The 18942-nt window shown below is 44.7% G+C and overlaps 1 protein-coding gene across 2 annotated transcripts; it reads right to left on the reverse strand.

The window, feature by feature from the left end:
• Window positions 1–452: 452 nt before the first annotated feature.
• On the reverse strand, window positions 453–18782 carry LOC119179559 (uncharacterized). 2 transcript variants are annotated; one of them, XM_037430663.2, is made up of 5 exons: window positions 18515–18772; window positions 18018–18099; window positions 11340–11458; window positions 5765–5830; window positions 453–2283 (listed from the first exon to the last, which is right to left on the reverse strand). In XM_037430663.2, exons 1-5 carry the CDS (start codon window positions 18579–18581, stop codon window positions 2231–2233), a joined length of 387 nt encoding a protein of 128 aa, XP_037286560.2. In that variant the 5' UTR covers window positions 18582–18772; the 3' UTR covers window positions 453–2230. The 2 variants fall into 2 exon arrangements, with proteins under 2 accessions (XP_037286560.2, XP_037286561.2); XM_037430664.2 differs by lacking the exon at window positions 5765–5830 and having other exon boundaries at window positions 18515–18782.
• Window positions 18783–18942: the final 160 nt, after the last annotated feature.

Below are 18942 nucleotides of genomic sequence, written 5' to 3' on the forward strand. Positions count from 1 at the left end.
TGGAAGTCAGTCAATTCGTTATTCATTTTTCTCCATGCACAACTTTTCTCAAACACGAATAGTGTATGAACAAATATGAGACCAAAAAAAAAAGAAAGTTTGAAAAGACAAAAGAACACACAGGACCAGTGCCGATGCTGAACATAGACCATACGCAAAAGAATGTGGAAACGTTGGCTAGGGTGAGAAAGGACCAAGACATCCAAGCTGTCGCAAGGAAGTTCTGCAGCACCAAATGAGATGTAGAAGACCGTTTTTCTGTGAACACTTATGTGTCGTGCACCTTCTGTATATGTTTGTTCGGCGATGAACATGAATGTGTGCTACAGAGTCATTGAATGTTCATTCAAGCATTTTGTAGAAGACACGGAGCACACCTGTGTGGCTGCCAGCCTGGCTGGCATACTCTTTTTCGTGTTGCCCATGCGAAAGCAGAAAAATACCTCTAGGCATTGGCAGCGAATTGCGAAGGGCTTTTTATTACATTCCAGACCGTCATGATTTCAGCTCTGTTGATGCTGCAAGGACGTATAGCACGGGCACTTTGTTCCCCCGAGTAAAGACCTATAAAAATGGGCAAATCAGGGACAAATAACTGCCCACGCCTTATAATTGCACCAACTTATAAGACCAACAGCTTAAATTACAAAAGAGTGGCTAAATAACAGCCTCATGTCGTTGCCACACATCTGCATAGGACAGCGGCAAAAGCCTGCTGGACGCCACAAAAATAAAATGCACCCACAAGTACCATGTCTTGCAAGCTAAACGGTAGTCGCGACACAATGATGTCCAAGATTTCAGCGACAACAAAGGCGTCGATTGTGTTGTAACAATAAGAAATATAAATACTGTACACAATTTATACACTGCCTCCCTCAAGAAACCTCGGTACTGCATTGGACAGCGCTACAACCGAACAGCGCTGCATGTAGATTTGCGCTATTGCTGTCAGGAAAGCACACCGTGGCCGTTTTTGGCTGCAGATAGTGCAATGCACTGTGCTGCATTTACAAGACAAAGAGCTTGGCTTCGTGCTTGTGGCCGCAGGTGAACACAGCGGCCTGTCAACACAACATGTATCCTCAGGATGAAATCCTTGATCCTTGTCGAGAGGTTCAAATGTTGAGGCATTGTTGACGATCAACACACCTCCACGTGTGCCAGTTCCCCTAAATGTTCCAACATTCTTGGGCGTTTATACGCATGTTCCATCACAGAGGAGCACTGGTCGCACGGCACAAATTTTGTCCACAATGTCAACAAGGTCAGTACACTTCAACTTCAGCAACAAGCCTCCCAAAATCTTGTTAAAATATACAAAGAAAGCAAGCATAACTATGTACAGTAAATATATCTGAAAAAAATAAAAAAAACGTGGGCCGGCACTTGACGGAAGCCAACAGGAGTGTAAAAATTGCTTACCGTTCAGCACTGGCAATTAGGTACATTAAGAAAAGTCAATATAATGTGTTTTAAAACCATTCCATTCTTCAATCAAGACGTATAGACGTATGCTAGTAGCCTCAGGTTGGTCAATGTGACCAAGATTGATCAAAAAGCAAAAAGCGCCAGAAAAAAAAAAAAACTTCCAGTCCTGGAACTCTGCTCACATGACGCGAAAAAATCGCATTAGGAGCGAAAATACTTTTTCCATTTTAGTTTTGAAAACAGTCCATGCACAATAAAACCATATGAACTGTAGAAACGTAATTTTCCAGTCTTGATTTGAGAACAGTCACTTGTAAATGTGTGACGTAAGATTAAAAGGCAAAAAGTGCCGAAAAAAAAAAACAAACAAAACATGCAGAGCCCTGGAGCTCGATTCACATGAGGGGAAAAAAATATTAGGTGCAAAAATGCCTTTTTACATTTTCAATTAGAAAATAGTCCTTACGCAATAAAACCATATCGATCTCCGAGACGTCATTTTCCAGGCTTGATTTGAGAACAGTCACTCATAAATATGTACATCCGGCCATTTCATGGCGGGTGCCGTCATTACAAAGTTTTTTCTTTCAACAGGGCGGCATAGCCACAGGTTCAATGCATCCTGGCTGCTAGACATGTCGAAAGACATAATATGAAGACTTGTTATAGAAGGCTGGGATGTTCGCACTTCACCGAGGACATGGGGTTTCAGTGAAGCAAAGGGATCCGCGCTTTGGCAACTTCTTTGGCCACACGCACCACGCATCGACACCCGTGCTGCCGTCACCTGCTCTGCAAACTACCGGCGCGTCTCGTCGGGCTCTTTTTCCTGGTAGTAGACGACACTGCGATCTGTACGGGTGCAAAGAGAACGTCACCAGTGCCCAAAAGACAACCACTGGCGGTTAGTTTATACACACAGCCGCCAGTCATGTTATCATTATTCACGTTTATTAATGCGGAATAAGACACACAACTACCGCTGTAGACACCATTCACTGTTTTCATAACATCAGTTTCAGAAAACATGCAAACGGATACAGAGAACACATGGTTAACAGAGAAATACTATATATGAAGTTGAATAAATATATATAAAAGATTACTGAGGTCAACTAAAGAGGTTAAATGGGTCATGACAAAATTTTGTGGCTGCAATAGCCTTCACAATCATGCACGTAAAGCTGTGTATATCACCTACCAAACCTGAACAGCGAACCCAGCTTGGAAGGTAACACATGAATTTTGAAGTTTGCATGCCTGATCGCACAATGATCTAAGGAAGACTTCAAACTACCGCAATGTAAACACTGTGACCACCGCACTCCAACATGCCGAGCTAAGTAATGACATCATAGTCACCATTAAGCTCTTGCTGTGTTCGGCATTATTCAGAGTTCAGAGGCTGCTCGTGAGTCCTTGCCCGCAATGAAAGTGTGGAAGCCTCAAGAAAGCCTGCTGCTAGGTGGTGATTACGTTAATGGCAATGACTGGGTGCTGCACACGCCACAGACAAGAGACCATGCAGGCAGTCCATAAGTAGGTCGAAGCTATGTGTGCCGCATAAAATGTTAGACAACGTTAGTTAAATGCATAAGCTTGTCGTTCTCAGAGCTTTCCCAAGCCAAAACTGACACTAGCTAGCATAAACGAACATTAAATAATTATATGTTGCGCACTGCAGCAAGCGACGTGCCCTAGTATGTTTCATACGCCTCCAGCAATATATTGCAGCGAAAGAAAAAATGTCACAAAAAATTTGCATAGGTCCTATCTTATGCTAAAATCCCACGGCCAGAAAATAGGTGCAAAGGTAAAAATTTGAACGTGTTTATTTTTATGCGTGCCTTTTACTACTGAGTGGGCTTTGGCTCTAAAAGAATGAGATACAACCGTTTTTTTTTACCTACGACACATCGAGGCCTGTGCAGAAGCCTTAAAATTCATGACAGCCCGTCTCAAACTGTAGAGTGAACTTCCCGGTTGAGGCATCGTTTGATCTGTGTCACCTATGATGCTAGGCAATGTGACAAGTTTGTCCAATATATCTCGAGCTAATTTCTTATTCACTGTTCTTGAAATGTGGACAAGAGCCCACCGTAAGCTCAGTAAAGTGCCCTTTATGAGGTTACTACCGTAATACTTTTCAAATGTAAGGAAGATGCCAGCACCACAGAGCTATCAGTCGTCAAAAAATTTTGATAAACAAAAAAACATAACTGTTGCTACATCGTCGAAATGCCAACTTGAACCGAACCTTAGAACGCAGCCAAATGTGGCACATGTATAACGGCCGACGCTCAGTTCGCCCCTATCGGTGCCAGTGTGTATCGCTGTAATCCCACTTTCCGTTTATGGGCCACAAGCTCGGCTGAATAAACCGTTTATTCTTGGACCATCAGTCTGCTCCCTCCGTTGACGTCACGACTCCGTAACAACACAATCATACCTAGCCGAATTAGGCACGGAACTTTGGCTGGGAAACCTGCACAATGTTCTTTTGCTAAGCTAGAGAAGAATTGAGGTCCTGAACTGGACATTCTGCAGAAGCACCAGCAAGTTAATGTGAAGTGCGCTTACACTCCTTCACAGTTAGAATAACAGAGAGATGAGGTTAGTATGTATTAATTACAAAAGAAACAAAGCACGAAAACAGGCACACAAGAAGAAAGTCGGGTATTTGTGGCGTCCCCAGGTCCCCCGTCACTCAAGTTTGCGAAAATGACACAAGGTATTTATGCATTTAGGAAGGAGACAGAAGCTGCGAGAGTCTGCATTTGGCGATTCTCGTAACACAGACGCAGGCATGCACAAGACATGCCACACAAAACACCATGCTGCGTCAGTGTTTCGCATGCATGCATTTCTGAAGCCACGAGTCCTCGAGAAGTTGCTCTGCTCTGTTGCCGCACTTGCAGAAACATCTCGCTGCCTGCGACACTGCACGCAGTGTCATACATTTAATGGTGTGCACTGCCAAGACCCAAATCAACAAGTTAAACCCTGAAAGAGCTTTGACATTTTCAGAAGTATTCTTTTTGAAATTGTCATAGTAAGAAAAACTTGGTAGGGAATATTTCTCCTATAACAAGCAAGTTTTCGCAGTTTTTTTAATAAAGAACCTGGAAGGTTAGATTAGCTAATGGAATTACGTTGTTAATCACTCGAAGACCGGCCACCAGCTAATAAACTATAAAAAAATGCTGTCAGATATTCTCAGTGTTCGGAGAATGCTTCCGTCATTCGCACAACATTAATCATTCTGACGAAGAAAACATTCTTCATCAGATGGATGAGAAAGCTGTTGAGAAAAAAGAGAAATGAGAAAGCTGATGGATGAGAAAATAATTTGGCTGGGATTATCAGAGAAAAAAAAGGGGAAGTTGGGGGCTCCAACGGTAGCAATAAATAGAGACTGCCCAAAACTACAGTGAATGCATGTGCGTTGCACTGTTTGCTTTCTGCTTATCCAGAAACTGTTTTACCGACTGCATGATGTGCTACCCAGCAGATCATCTTTACATAAAAATGAGGCCAGTACATTACTCAGTGAAGACGCTAATCAAGTGGCTTTTCAATTCCAGTATTTGTAGACGAGTGTTCAACGATTCTTCCAACTACTACTACCAAATCTAGTCACTTCTGTAGCTTTTGTCCCTGAATAGAGCCAGAGGAAATGGTTAACGCACTCCAAATTAGGCTGCAACAAGGGCTAGTTGGTACAACTTCACGTTGTTACATGCGGCCAGAAAAGGCAAGGACTTGAAAGAAACTTGAAGAGCATAATTATGCCTCTGCAGATGACCCGTCCAGGCCTCTGGAGACCCCACTGCGCAGAATGTGAATGCGCGCTGGTGTTTTAAGACACGAAAGTAGCAGCGCGCTCTAGTGGTCAGATAGAGAAGAAAAATTACTGAGGCATTTCATGTGCACGTCAGAGCAGAGTGCATTGGCACACCTTACATAGCACTTTCCCAGAAAGCAACCAACCTTGTTTAATAGGCAACCATGCTGTGAGGTGCATAATACAAGACGCATGCCGGTGGTGATTTTCGGCTCAGGAGGGTGATACACTATCGTCGACCATTTTAGATTGCCGACCTTTGCTTCATTTTTCACGTCCTTCCCCCCCCCCCCCTTTTTTTCAAGCCTGTACAAAAATCTTTCCCAGCTTGATTTAAAGTGAGTTGTAGGTTTACACAGCACCCAGCATTGTGTTTCAGTTTTTTTCTGATCTTGCTATTACGGTGACACATTAGAAGGTGAAACAATGCTCTACCACAGTACGCTGAAGCCGCAATAATCATGGTTGATCACATAGGCGAATGCTTACGGTTTCCATCGTAGGCTGCAGTGGCTTGTTGAGACAGCTCTAGCTCGTTGCAGGTTCGCTTCCACACTACAAGAAATGAACAGAGCGGCGTCATCGGCATGTTGCTCAGCTGTGGTTACATGCAAATTCAGGCCGAGCACTTATTCCAACTGGGTGTTATACCGAGCATTGTGCATTGCCACATTACTGTGGCCAGGACGGGGGTCGGTGCGCCGTCAGGCATTCAGTTACCTTTTCGTCACCCCTTCCCACTCCACCACTGGATGATCGATGCATGTTTTCAATCGTGAATAAACTTCAACCCCAGCAAAAAAGCCATCTGTGTGTGAGGCTTAACGTCCCAAAACCACCATATGATTATGAGAGACGCCATACTGAAGCGCTCCGAAAATTTCGACCACTTGGGGTTCTTTAACGTGCATCCAAATTGTAGCACACGGGTCTACAGCATTTTTGCCGCCGTCGAAAATGCAGCCACCACAGCCGGAATTCGAATCCGCGACCTACGGGTCAGCAGCAGAGTACCTTAGCCATTAGACCACCGCGGCGGGGCAAGAAAGATGAATCTAGATTACACACTAGAAACAGCAAAATTTAATTGGCAACTTACCCATCTGAAATGTGCTTAGCACAGTTTATTTTTTTTTTCTAGTATGCTTTGCTACAAGAAGCAACAAATTTTCACACGTAACTACCATACTATTGAGATTTTTTAGGAAGTTTAGCCATGCAACTCGCAACTGACAATGAAATTCAATTCTGTTGCCCTGGGGTGCACCAAGCTTCAAACAGCTTAGTTTTCAGCCAGTAATCGTTCCATGACATTGAACGGTTGTTGATTGTTTTAGGGTCTTCACTGTTTTTTCAATTTTGGTTTTCTATAGCGCAAATGTTCGCTCTTCTCAATTTTGTCACTTCGCCGTTTCCGTATGTGTTTCAACTTTTGAATGTGCACGTTTCTGCTGCTCTTTTTGTTTTCTCTTTACTGGGCATTGCACACTATTTAAGCTACCATTTTAGTCTTTGAATAGAGGCTTATCACATGCATTTTGTTGGAATAAACATTCTTTAATTCATTCATAGTCAAACTGTCACCTTGTTGGTCTATTTACCATCAAGTAATCACGGAACTACTTTTTGCTGTTCCAGTACATGGTCTCGCAGCACGTCAAAGTGATGAAGATGCTCAGCAGATGAGGCCATAAATTTCATGTGGTAAACAAATACTGCATTCACTAAAATCAGAACGCAACCAGGTTCTAGGAAACAGAGTGATGACATGCACCTACGTTGACTTTAAAAAACACCCATAGACAGGTACATTTTGCCTTAATAAAATGGCAAATTATTTTTTTCTGACTGTCTTTCTTCCCTCTACCTTTGCTGCCTTTAAGGTCACTTCCGGATATTTCTCCATTCTGTGCCTAATCACGAGCTGTCACCTTATTGACAGGGCTGAGCAAGAAATACTTTAACCTTAACATTAGGTCTGCATATTTCCTAACTTTTGGCAACAGAAGGTTTCCCTGCTTCAAATGGAGCTTAAAATGTCTCCCTTGTTTGTGGAAATTGCAGGCCTTGAAAGATATCATGCATCTGCCTTCCGTGCACAGGATAATACCTCAATCACACTGGAAAATTCAGCGTCAATTTTGAGCGAGTGCATTTACACAACCAGGGTCTAAATTTAGCTATACTGTAAGAAATAGAAGTGTACTTTGGAAATTATGGTGACTGGTGGCTACTTCAGTATCCCAAGAAAAATTTGTTCTTCTGGCCAATGTTTTTGAAGTGATAATAAGTTATATCTATAAGATGCCCTTAAGGTAAACTTTACATACAAAAATGGCAGCTGCGGCCATGGTACAGCGTGCGTTGGGCGTGCCCCTGGCAGCCATGGCTGCAAACTGCCGAGAGGCGAGAAAGTAGTTTTTTGTGGTATCGTACGGTTTAAAAATGCAAAAAAATATTCCCAATAACCCAAACGGTAGTTTAAAAAATGACACAAACTCAGCTTTGTCTAGTGACATCTATTCTCGAGCCACTGGAGACTAGACACTCTGTCCCAGCGAAGAGAGTTTCATGAACACGCTTGCCTGCAAGTGAGTTTTGCGGCGAGTGTCACTAAGCCTTCCCGCGTGACAGCGTTTGAAAGACACTCGCAGCAAAGCGCACTCCCCCAATATGCACTTGCGTTTCCCTGCGCGACAGGGCAATAAGTTTTTAGATAACACTGTGGTGTTATTTCGGGACTCTGACAATGACTCTAGATGAATCATCGAGGCCACTGAGATGAAGAAGGATGATTTCATCCCCTCAATTGCCTTGACAAACAAGGAACTGCACTTTTCAGAGTGTGTACATGATGCAGTCGCGTAATCCGAGCCTTGGCACTTTTGCATGATGCCTAACATAGTCTTCCCTTTGACCCTTGCCGGCGCATGTGCTCTGGACGAGTGTTAGCGCGAATGAACTCTGCACAGCGATAGCACGACCTTTTTCGATTGTTCTTTCAATCTTGTCTATTTTTCATGCTTTTTCTTTCTGGTGGCTACACCTATATATTAATTCTTTTCTTGAATAAAAATTCCGTTGCAAGTAGCGCTTGTCCCATGTCCTTCGCTCGTCTTATGCATGTGCCTTTAGTGCTTACAAAAGTTAAAGGGAATAAGCACCCTCTGACACGAGAATTTCGCACTAAAAGTGGCGCACCTCCATTTGCACTTTGTGCTGGTTACAGTCACATGTGAAATGCACCTACGTAATGTTGCAACAAAACGTGGTCTGTTGCCAACTCGATAGTCGCACTTAAATTTCAGTGCTCAATTCTAAAGCACAGATCATTTTTGAACTTGGTTGAAAAAAAAAAACTGTTATGCAAATATGGTATACAATACCCTTATAAGAGACTAGACATGGTAACAAGCTTGAAGTGTGAACCCACTCAGTGTATGTGTGTGCTTAGCAAATGTGCGAAGAACCCAACTGTGTATATAATGCAGTGGCAGGTATAACAAATGCTGAAGAACATGAATGCTTTCACCCCAATAAATTACCAACAACTAAAATGCACCGTGGCAGAGTGCAAAGCAGCCTCACCGAACTGCTTGATATGTACAAGCGAGGGTATGAAACACTAGCAAGACCAGCTTCATGCATAGGTAGTTTCTTGCCCATTGGTTTTTTCTTGTTTCCTGCCTTCGGACTGCATACTACACAGCCCCTTCAAGCGCAAATTACGATGAACTGTCAACAAATGTCTGAACTTTGCACGACATTCTAAGATGTTCGATATTACATTCGGGTGCAGCGTCCACATATGTGGACCCTGCACCTGAAGAGGATAAGGGAAAAAAAAAAGAAACACATTAGGCCAACTCACTGAGTACTATCTTACACCAATCTTTGCTGCACTAAGATGCGCCGAACTAGTGTGGCAAAGCAGACTTGTAAAAAGTGACTGCACAACTTCTAAAGTTGGCTTTCCCTCTTTGCTTGAACGCCTCGCAGTGAAGTGTGTGACAGTATACAATTGGAAAACAAAAGCACTCACAAAACTTTTGCTGTTGTTTTTTATATTGCAATAGGTGGTCAATGACCCAGTGTAGTCATGATTGGAGAGCTTACTTGCACAAGCACACGATGGTCAATAATCTGGAGATTGTTTCGTATTGCACTTTTGGTTCCACAGAGCGCCGAATGATGCAAGGCCCACAGTGGTTTTGATAGAGAGGGTGCTACACAAACTTCAGCTTTCCTGCAGCCAAGTTCATATATAGGGCAGATGAAGCGATGTATTAATGTCCGTTTAAGTGAGCATCGCAATAAAGTGTCTAAAGAAGCAGATAGGCATCTCACGGCGCACCGTCCAGACTGTGGTAGTGAACCATTTCTAGGTAACACCACGGTATTGTATCGAGACTCGGGCATCGATTCCAGATTGATTGTCGAGGCCGCTGAAATGAAGAGGAATAATTTAGTTGTGGTTGGCACTCCCTCGATCACCTTGACAAGCAGGGAACTTCACTTTTTCGAGTGAGCGCATGGTGTAGTCATGAAGTGCGTGCCTTGGATCTTTTGCAGACACTATCGGTGTGACATCTAATAGTCTTCACTTAGACCCTTGCCTGCACATACGCTCTTGACAGCGATAGTATGTCTTTTAGTTCGGCTGTTCATCTCACCTTGTCTAGTTTTCCTCTTTTGCCTTTCTGGTGGCTACACCTATATATTTGGTGTTACCTTCCACTGAAATTTCAGTTCAAAGGAGCACTTGTCCAGTGTACTTCTTTCGTCTCACGTACCTGTCTTTCACCCTTAAGATAGTTTTATATATTAAATTGCGTCTTACATTTACCTTAATTTCCTCAGTTACCAATGAACTGCTGTGCCCAATATTGACATTTTAGACCCATGATTTTCAAATGGGTGTACACGACTCCCAGAATGTCCACGAAAGTTTTTCTGGGGGACTGCAAAACCCATGCTCAGAGGAAAAAGAAAAAATGTTTTTTTAAAAGCCAGACTCTGTCTCCTGACATTCTGATTTTTTTGGCATTCTTCACCACTTAGTGCTATTGTATTGATAGCTGTAAGCTTTTGTACTAGTTTTCTACGATATACACGTAGACCGCTTTTTTGCAGGCTAGCATAACATAAACGCAAATGCAGCCACAAACAGGTTCAATGTGGCTGCAGACCATACAACTAATTGGTAAGCCAATGAGATCAAATTGGATAGGGTCATAAGATTGACTGTTCTTTGTCAGGTAGAAATACAAGGCACCTGATTCACGCTGCATGCCGTTTCAATTTATGGCCGCACTTTCTCCAGGTGCAAGAGGTCTCCCAATTAACTTCCACCAGTCCACAAGGTGCCCCCAAAACATCCATGACTGAGAACGATTATTTTAGACAATCTCAACACGGACAACTCATTCCAACTCAAATCGTAACTAACCTTCAGTGTCTCTTGAATAGAGCAAGGGCTCACTAATTCAACACCCATTAATCAGGGAAACCGTATGACTCAGATGAGCTACCTGGTTCCTACAAGCATACGTATTTCTCAACGGTATCAGACGCCCGTTGATTCGAACTGATTTCGCCACAGCCTGGCTAGTTCGGAGGACTCTTGAAGCACAAAGGCAAGCATGGATTGCCGCAAGTGTGCAATGCAGAGGGAGGCACGAAAACGACATTCCCGGACTGCCCAACCAACAAGGCACAGTCTGCAATGCCACTGTCATCAGAACGAACCATATGATAACAAGGGTAATGACAATTCAGGTAAGGGGGGACAGGCAGGCACTGGTCGCGATCACACTGTGAACAAAGTCACGAACGGCGAGAATCGCCGCTTTTACACTGCTCTTATGCCAACTAAGAAATGCATTTATGTATTCATCAAGAAAGCGAAGGCGATTTGACAGAACAGATATTTGCTTATTATACTCTTGGCACTTTTAATGTAGAATTCGGCTAATTTAGAAACATCCCGCTCCCGCGGAATCCAAATCGACAGATGTTGTTTAACCTTTTCTATGCTGCTTCAGCATAAAAAGCAGATGCTTACGGGTGTGCAGGTAGCTGGCCACTTGCTCGTGGTTCTGCGAGGCAATGTCCGGTGTCTCGCCCCTGGCACCACTCTGCGACCGCCGCCCGTTGGCTTGGCTGTAGGGCGGCCGTGACGCGCTGCAACGGGAATGAGAAGACATTCAGACAAACGAACAGCCACCCACCAGTGGAGCTGTCTCTCAACACTTATATGGCCTAGTAACTTACAGAGGTGGTGCTAACAATTACGGTTGACCATTACACAAGCACAAGCGGGGTTCCGAAAATTAAATTGAAGGGCTTTTTTTTTTGTTTTATAAACTCAATATTGCTGTCATTAGCTTCTGACATTACTAATTACACTACAAGCTCAAATGAACATCCTTCATATAAGCACTATTTGCAACAGTATAAGCAATATCATAAGCGTGGGTTTGTACAACATACATACCCACAGTACTTTTATGTATATTACAGTTTTCAGAAGCAATGTACTCCCTCTTGCTCTGACTTGCTGCCTAAATTTTTTTTACCCTTTGTGTACTTTCACCATGCTAAAATTCCATTGAAGATTAAACTATCTGTAAATAATAATAAAGAAAACAAATGATCATAGGGGGTGCTATAGCGAACGTTTATGAATGAAATCTGCGCACTTGGGGTTCATTACAGTGCCCCTAAATTTAAGCACACAGGAGTTTTTGTGCTGTGCACTTACTGGAATGCAGTCCCAATCATAGAAAGCCAAACCTATTCGCAAGTTCCGTAGACTGTCACGCCACCCCGTGACCCCCAGCATAATTTTTTCAAAGAGTATCAAAGTAGCGGCAGGGCATCGGCGCTCATAGCATGTGCATATACATCTTGGCTGGCGTTGGGCCTTCACTAGAACGCTTCTGTTGTAGTTTCCGGGCCCACAAAGATCGTTACACAGTCTGCAATTCCGAAAAGGGTGCGCTTTCAGATACAGTGAAGTAACAACCGAGATGCTTATTCACATTCATTTGTACCTGTGAGTACGTTTCGTGGGTCATTTGTGCGTTAAAAACGCCGGGCACGTTTCGATCTGCTTGCCATTCGGCACGTGACCTTCAAATTTGTTGCTATCGCGTTCATTGTTTCGCCTTTGCGACAAAGCGACGACTTTTTTCAGAAATAAGTAAAAAATATCGGCAATACAATAACTTAAAGAAATCTCACATCGGTAAGTATCAGCTTAAACCTGAGGAGGCGAAAGGAAATACAGAATGTTATAACACTGTTTGGGGTTTTGCATGACAAACCACGTAACGACAGTGAGGCGCGCCTTTAGTGGAGGCAACGTGTATGGACATCAATCACCACAACAAGTGATGTGTTTGGCATTCAGGACCTTTAAGACTTCAACGAGGCATCGTGTCAGAGTTTCTGAAGCATCTAGGTGGCACATACTATGCTACTGCAAAAAGGGTAGAGCATCGCGAAGCAAGAAAACAAAAAACACTGCAGTGCAGGTCGCACATGTTCTCAGCGACTCCGATACTCCCTGTGGGCGCTATATTGAATCGTCCTGCGCGCCCCCTATAGGCGACGAAACTTGCCAACACTAAGCAGAATGAGACAAAAGCCACTGAACCACCAAGGCAGGTCAATGACAAAACACAAGCGAAGCAAGCAAGTGTAACTCGCATTTCAGTGGCAACAATTTCGGCAAACAACGGGGACCAAATTAAAAGAAGAATTGTAGAAGCATGCAGTACGCTGTCGGGATTTTGGCGCACACATGGGCTCCCTGTTCATAGCACCCGCAAACAGGCAAGTAGCATTTCTGGTGAAACAAAGATAAATTTATTTGCCAAGTGTCGCATGTTACCCATAAAGCGCTGTGTAAGCATGACTTTCCAGGAGACACTTGTATTTTCTTCATTGCTAGCGTTCATATTTGCTTATTGGTAGTTTGCCCAGAGCGATTCTCCTGTGTTTTTCCCATCCCCATTTCAGTTTTTTGGTTTCGTTAAATCAGGCGTTCGATGCGCTCAATCTGCATAGTTCCTGTTTGCAGTCTTTTTTAGCTTTGCAGTGCTGCCTTAATCAGCCATCATCGAACAAAAGAACTAGGCGTCAACAGAATTGTCACAGCCATAACAGCTCTACACAGTTAGGCTTCAATGGCAGTCTAAAATTGCAACGAAACATTATACCCAAACAAGTAGTCTGCGACAAAAACGTGGCTATTGCGACGTGTTTTTCAGCATCTGGGACGGGCAGTGGTTCAGATTACGCACCAAACCGGTGCCCGACTCATCCTAAACTATGTTGCCCTGAAAACAATTCAGTACTGTGTACTAGACAGTTGCAGGTTGAGGAACTTAGGTGGCACAAATATGAATCCATTCCTGGAATAATAAACTTCTGGTCAGTCTATGAACTGAACTTATATGCAGTTGAGTTGCGTGGAGGACCAGGCAATAGCAACTGCAATTAGTAGCTTGGCTCGAACCTGACCGCTTCATACACAGGTAACGACTAATGCATTATGGTATGCATGAGCAGCCAAGGATCAATAAACAAACAGTCTTAAGGTATAACAAACTCGGTTGATCAAACAACCATGAACCTTTTACATGAGTATATACAGTCATACAAATGTATGGAGATCATTTAAAGACAACAGATATACCGTAATTACTCGAATCTAACGCGCACCTTTTTTCAGGTTAAGCCAGTTCATAAATCGCATGCGCGTTAGAATCGAGTACGAACAAAAAAATTACGATCAATCTATTGCCATCGGCAAATCCAAAATGGCCGCCCCCTACGTGCGTCGGCATGGCGCGTCGGCCATTTCGGCCTATGTGTTTCCCATGTGCGGTACTTCGTACTTGTGCTGAGGAGTTCGTCATCTAGTAGTGCATTAGCATCGACGGCGTCGAAGGGCCGACTCCAAAAACTCGAGCGCACCACGATGCCGCTTTTAAAAGAAAAGTCATCGCGTGTGCAGAAACGGACGAAAATCGGGCCGCATCGCGGTCGTTCGGAGTTCCCGAAACGTGCGTGCGGAACCGGCGGAAACAAAAGCAGAAGATTGTCGACAGCAAAGCTTCACGCAAAGGCTTCAGTGGACCACAGCAGGGTCGGTTTCCGCAAATTAAAGAGCTGCTCGGCGAGTATGTGCTTGAGCAGCGAGCAGCACAGCGGCCCGGGACGACAGAACTGCTCCAAGTGCGGGCTATGCAATCTTAGAAAAAGGTCTAATGCGGAGCCAGTGTAAAGCGAGCAGGTGCTGGCTAACTAACTTTATGAAGAGGAAAGGCTTTTACCTCCGAAGGGGAACATGCATATGCGAAAAGTTTTGCGGAGGGGTACGATGAAAAGCTTCACAGTTTTCAGAGGTTCGTTCTAAACTTGCGGCGCAACAACGGCTACCTGCTAGGGCAAATCGGGAATGCCCATCAGACGCCTCTTTACTTCGACATGCCTGGCACCACAACCGTCGAGAAGAAGGGGGCGAAGCAAGTTCGCGTGCTGACATCGGTCCACGGTAAAACTACAGTGACGGCAATGCTCTGTTACACGTCAGATGGTCAAAAGCTTCGCCCGTACTTCATATTTAAATGGAAGACGCTCCCTAAAGGAGTCGTTTTTTCGAGTGGTGTGATCGTGCGGGCCAGCGAGAAAAATGGGTGCGCGTTGCAATCGATGTCTCACCTTTTTTTTTTTTTCGCGGTGAAAATCGGGTGTGCGTTACAATCGAGGGCGCGGTAGAATCGAGTAAATACGGTAGTTCGATCTGCTCTTAGTGCATATCATTTAATAATATCGAGAAAACCACGACATTTGGGTCGCTGTAGGTTTTTCTACTTATGTTGTTCCAGTTTTCTGGTTGATAATGTCATGTTCATTTCCTGAAGTTCTGTTATCACCCCGTTACACTTCAGCGCCAACCACGCCTAGGATGTTCAAAAAGCTTTGAGGCTTTAGTAGATAGTTTTCTTAAGATTACGCCCCCTTCGTGAACATTACAGGTTATTCTGGAACATACGTCGCCGCTAGCAATAACACTAGAACATTTGATGGCAACGGTATAAATGCAGACACGCTTCCCCGCTTGTCAGTTGATCGACGGCGGACGCTCTGTTCCTCGCTATCAGTGTCTTACTTTCCTTTTGCGTGGTTCCGCGTTCGGCCCGAATAAACGGTTGCTTCTTTGACGTGGAGTCTGCCGCCTTCGTTCAGGTCACGACCCCGTGACATTATGATGCTGCAAAGAATGCAGATATATTAGAGCTTTTTTTTCTTTTCTTCAATCTTGCCTAAGTGACAAAGCTTACATTGGTATAAAAATATAATTCTCGGCTTTGATATCGTAGGACCGGTGTGACTGAGAAACAGTGGCCTCGCTATGAGGCAGACTGTCCTTTTTATGCAGTACTGCCAGTTTGTGCGTGCTCTCCGGTAATGTCATTTCCCAGACCAGAATTACGTGCTGAACCAAGGAAAAAATGACTGAGTTATGTAGAGGGAGATCAACAGCAAGGAGAACACACCATGCCAATTGCTCTTGACCGTTCACCAAGCGTTCTATTTGGGGCATCCCACTACACGTTTGGAGGAGTCTAGGTCATGTAATGTGAAAGACGACCATACTGCTACGATATTATTCAAATAACAGGGAAGTCCTTCTGCATTACAAACGTGAAATAAACGACAGGACAAATTGAATTGTATGCAATGGGAGTGCACATTAAATCAAACTATAAGAGTGCCGCTGAGCAGCAGAGTGATTTCAGGTGAGAACAGCCGATCCCGGCCTGTAAGTAAATACGCTTGACAGAACCCACCAAGCTTTCACAGTGAGGGCGGTGCTTATCGGACACCCGTTATCTCTTATCGCCCGATGTTGTAGGACAAAAAAACTGCAGCGATTTCAAGGATAACACAGCCAATTCAACGCGACAGCGAATACGCATGACAGAAACTGGCACAACCAAAGCTCTCGCAGAAGAGACGCGGCTTATCGAAAGCCCTCCTTATATCTGTTATCACCCTACACTGTAGGAAACGAAACTATGCGCACGTCATAAACAATCAACCACAGATACTGCGTGCGGATCCGAGGTTGCACGTTATAACGAAAACAAAGAAAATATTCAAGGAAATACACGTCTGACCTCATTGTGTATCGCAAACATAACACTCGCCGGTCCGTCATTACACATAAAAACAGTTGATCCGATACATCGTTCAGTCACGAGGCGAGGCGAGCGAAGCAGCGGGTAAAAACATCGCCAATCACGTTCTAGCAGAACGGGTTTTCCCGTTCACGAGCGAGAGTCGACCTAGATTTCCGTAGCCGGACGCAACTAGGCGCAGAACTTGGTTAAGTTTGTAGTAGTGGCGAGGAAGAAACCATTAAAAACGAAAACGCAAGTTCGAAGATATGGTATGGCGCTGGTAAGCGTTCCGAACACTGCTACTGACAGGCGAGTCGAAACGGCTTCACCGGTACGAACTTCCAGCGGCCGTCAAAGGACCCGTCAGGTTATGTGACGTCAAAAAAAAAAAAAAAAAAACTTAGAGAATACGCGACGGAGCTATGATCGGACAGACGACGGCGGTTGCAAGGCCGACAGCAGCACATTTTTGTGCACGATAATCCCTCTCTCCATGACCATGCAAACACCCACTCGTTCTATCCCCGCTTTCTTCGCCTGTTCGTCAGGTGCACCGAGGAGGAACCGGCCCTAAAGGAACATCTTGTAACTGGCGCAAGGCTAGAAACATGAAAATGGAGGAGGAAAACGGACTGCTTGGCAGTAGAGTCAACGTCTAAAGTTTGGAGACCGCAACGTCAGAAAAAACAAAGCCTAATATTGCCGTTTTCTCATCGCACGGAGCCTCAAAATCAGAGTTCCGAACCGTTCTCGAAACGAGCTAACAACAGGTTGCACCAAGTTCGACCGCACATACGTACGCAATTGTGAGAAACTTTTGACGGTTTTTCGCGGACATATATTATAGTGGTCTCTTTTAGAACTTCTGATGCCACCTGCACGTAATTCACGAAGCAGCGCTAATAATCGAACGGTCGGCGAATGAGCTAGACGGAATACAGCGCTGAACTAATTGTTTTCAACGGAAGAAAAATGAACTTAGGGGCTGCTTTTGTTTTACGGGCCATAACGTTAATGATTCGTTTAACTAATCATTTTATTGGAAAGTGGGTATCATTTATTGAATCATTTTAGTAATCATTTTATTGGAAAGCGGCGTATCCGTGCCGCTGTCAACGCAGGCGTCAAGGTGACGGATCGGTTTATCACAAAGGAATCAATAAAAAAAAATGTATAGAAATCAAACGAGGCGGCTCGGCTTTCACTTTCAAGCTGGCGACGTTTACGTCATCCGCTTGAAGCGAGCCCTCTGGAACACGTCACACGAGTCAAACAAAAGAAAGGACACGCTAAGGAGGCGTGACAGCTAGCGATATCCCTTTAGGCCTGATACCCTCCCCTCCGCGCGCGCGAAGGGGAACGGCGTGCTATGTGTCACGTCCACTGGATGGCAATCGCAGGTTCGGGAGTCGAGCCAACGACCTCCGTCGCACAAGAACGACGCCTTTCCTTACTAGCACACGCACTACCGAATTCCGACAACGTCCGACTGTCATCGGGAAAAACAAAAAACAAAACAGGAGAACGAGCGAGAAGTAACTCACCTCATATCGGCCGCTCGCTGAAAATTCGGCCCCCGTTGTTGTAGCGGCTGCTCTGGGTTTCCCGCCTTCTGAGGGTTGACGCCTGCGAAAAAGTCGGGGGGCCAAACGCTAAAACACACCCGCCGATGTGGTCAGAATGGAAGTACTCGCGGACTTATGTTTCGAGACGATAACACTGCTAACACAGTCGCTAGCCGTTTTTCATTCAAAGACCGCAAACACTCACTGAACGAAAAAGACACGCTCACGGCTTGTAGATCGTTGCAGACGCTCTTTCCGTACGAACTTTTCCCTTTGTGCAGACTCGGGAGCGAAATTCCTAGAGCATGGGCTACGCGCGGTACGTGTGGAAAAAACTGGATCGCCCCACAACCAACAACGCCAGAGAGGCGAGAGAACTGTCCGAGTTCGTTTTTTTTTTTTCGTTTAAAAAAAGATACCGCACGATTTCGAGTCGTGCGTGCCTCTCGACTGGGAAAGGAAGTAGTTCAACTCACCCGAAGAAGCTCGGGCCCTCAGCAGGGGAGCATTGTTCGCGGCTACACCTTTGGAGACGGCAAACATGCTAAGGAACTTCGTCTGCCTCCTGTTGTTTTTTTCACAGAGATTGAAGCGCACTTTCACGACCACGGTTCGTCATTCTCACGATGTAGCCGTGAGGCTGAATTTGCAATGGGCGAGCTGGAAGCGGTAAATCTACGGCGGCGGCAGCGGATCCTCCATTCACCAAAGCCGCGGTAGCCTTTTTTCTCTTTCGCCGCGCTGTCAAACAACCACAACAGTTGCAGCAGCGTCACAGATTGTGTCTCTCAAAGCTGCCGCCAACGAGCCACTTCGGCGCTGCAATCGGTAGCGACTGCAACAAGCCGTTCGCTCATGACGCGCACTTGAGAGCTTGTATAACGCAAAAAAGCATAGCCTCCAA

The sequence above is a fragment of the Rhipicephalus microplus genome, chromosome 7, assembly GCF_043290135.1.
Source record: "Rhipicephalus microplus isolate Deutch F79 chromosome 7, USDA_Rmic, whole genome shotgun sequence".
Taxonomy (NCBI): Eukaryota; Metazoa; Arthropoda; class Arachnida; order Ixodida; family Ixodidae; genus Rhipicephalus; species Rhipicephalus microplus.

Bases quoted from the DNA above. Each gene is read 5' to 3' on its own strand.
- LOC119179559 (XM_037430663.2), bottom strand. From the start codon at position 18,581: ATGTTTGCCGTCTCCAAAGGTGTAGCCGCGAACAATGCTCCCCTGCTG. The intron at 18,100-18,514 runs GTGAGTTGAACT...ACTTTTTCGCAG, and splicing joins GAGGGCCCGAGCTTCTTCGG to GCGTCAACCCTCAGAAGGCG. The intron at 5,831-11,339 runs GTAAGCATCTGC...CATTTCTTGTAG, and splicing joins GGCCAGCTACCTGCACACCC to TGTGGAAGCGAACCTGCAAC.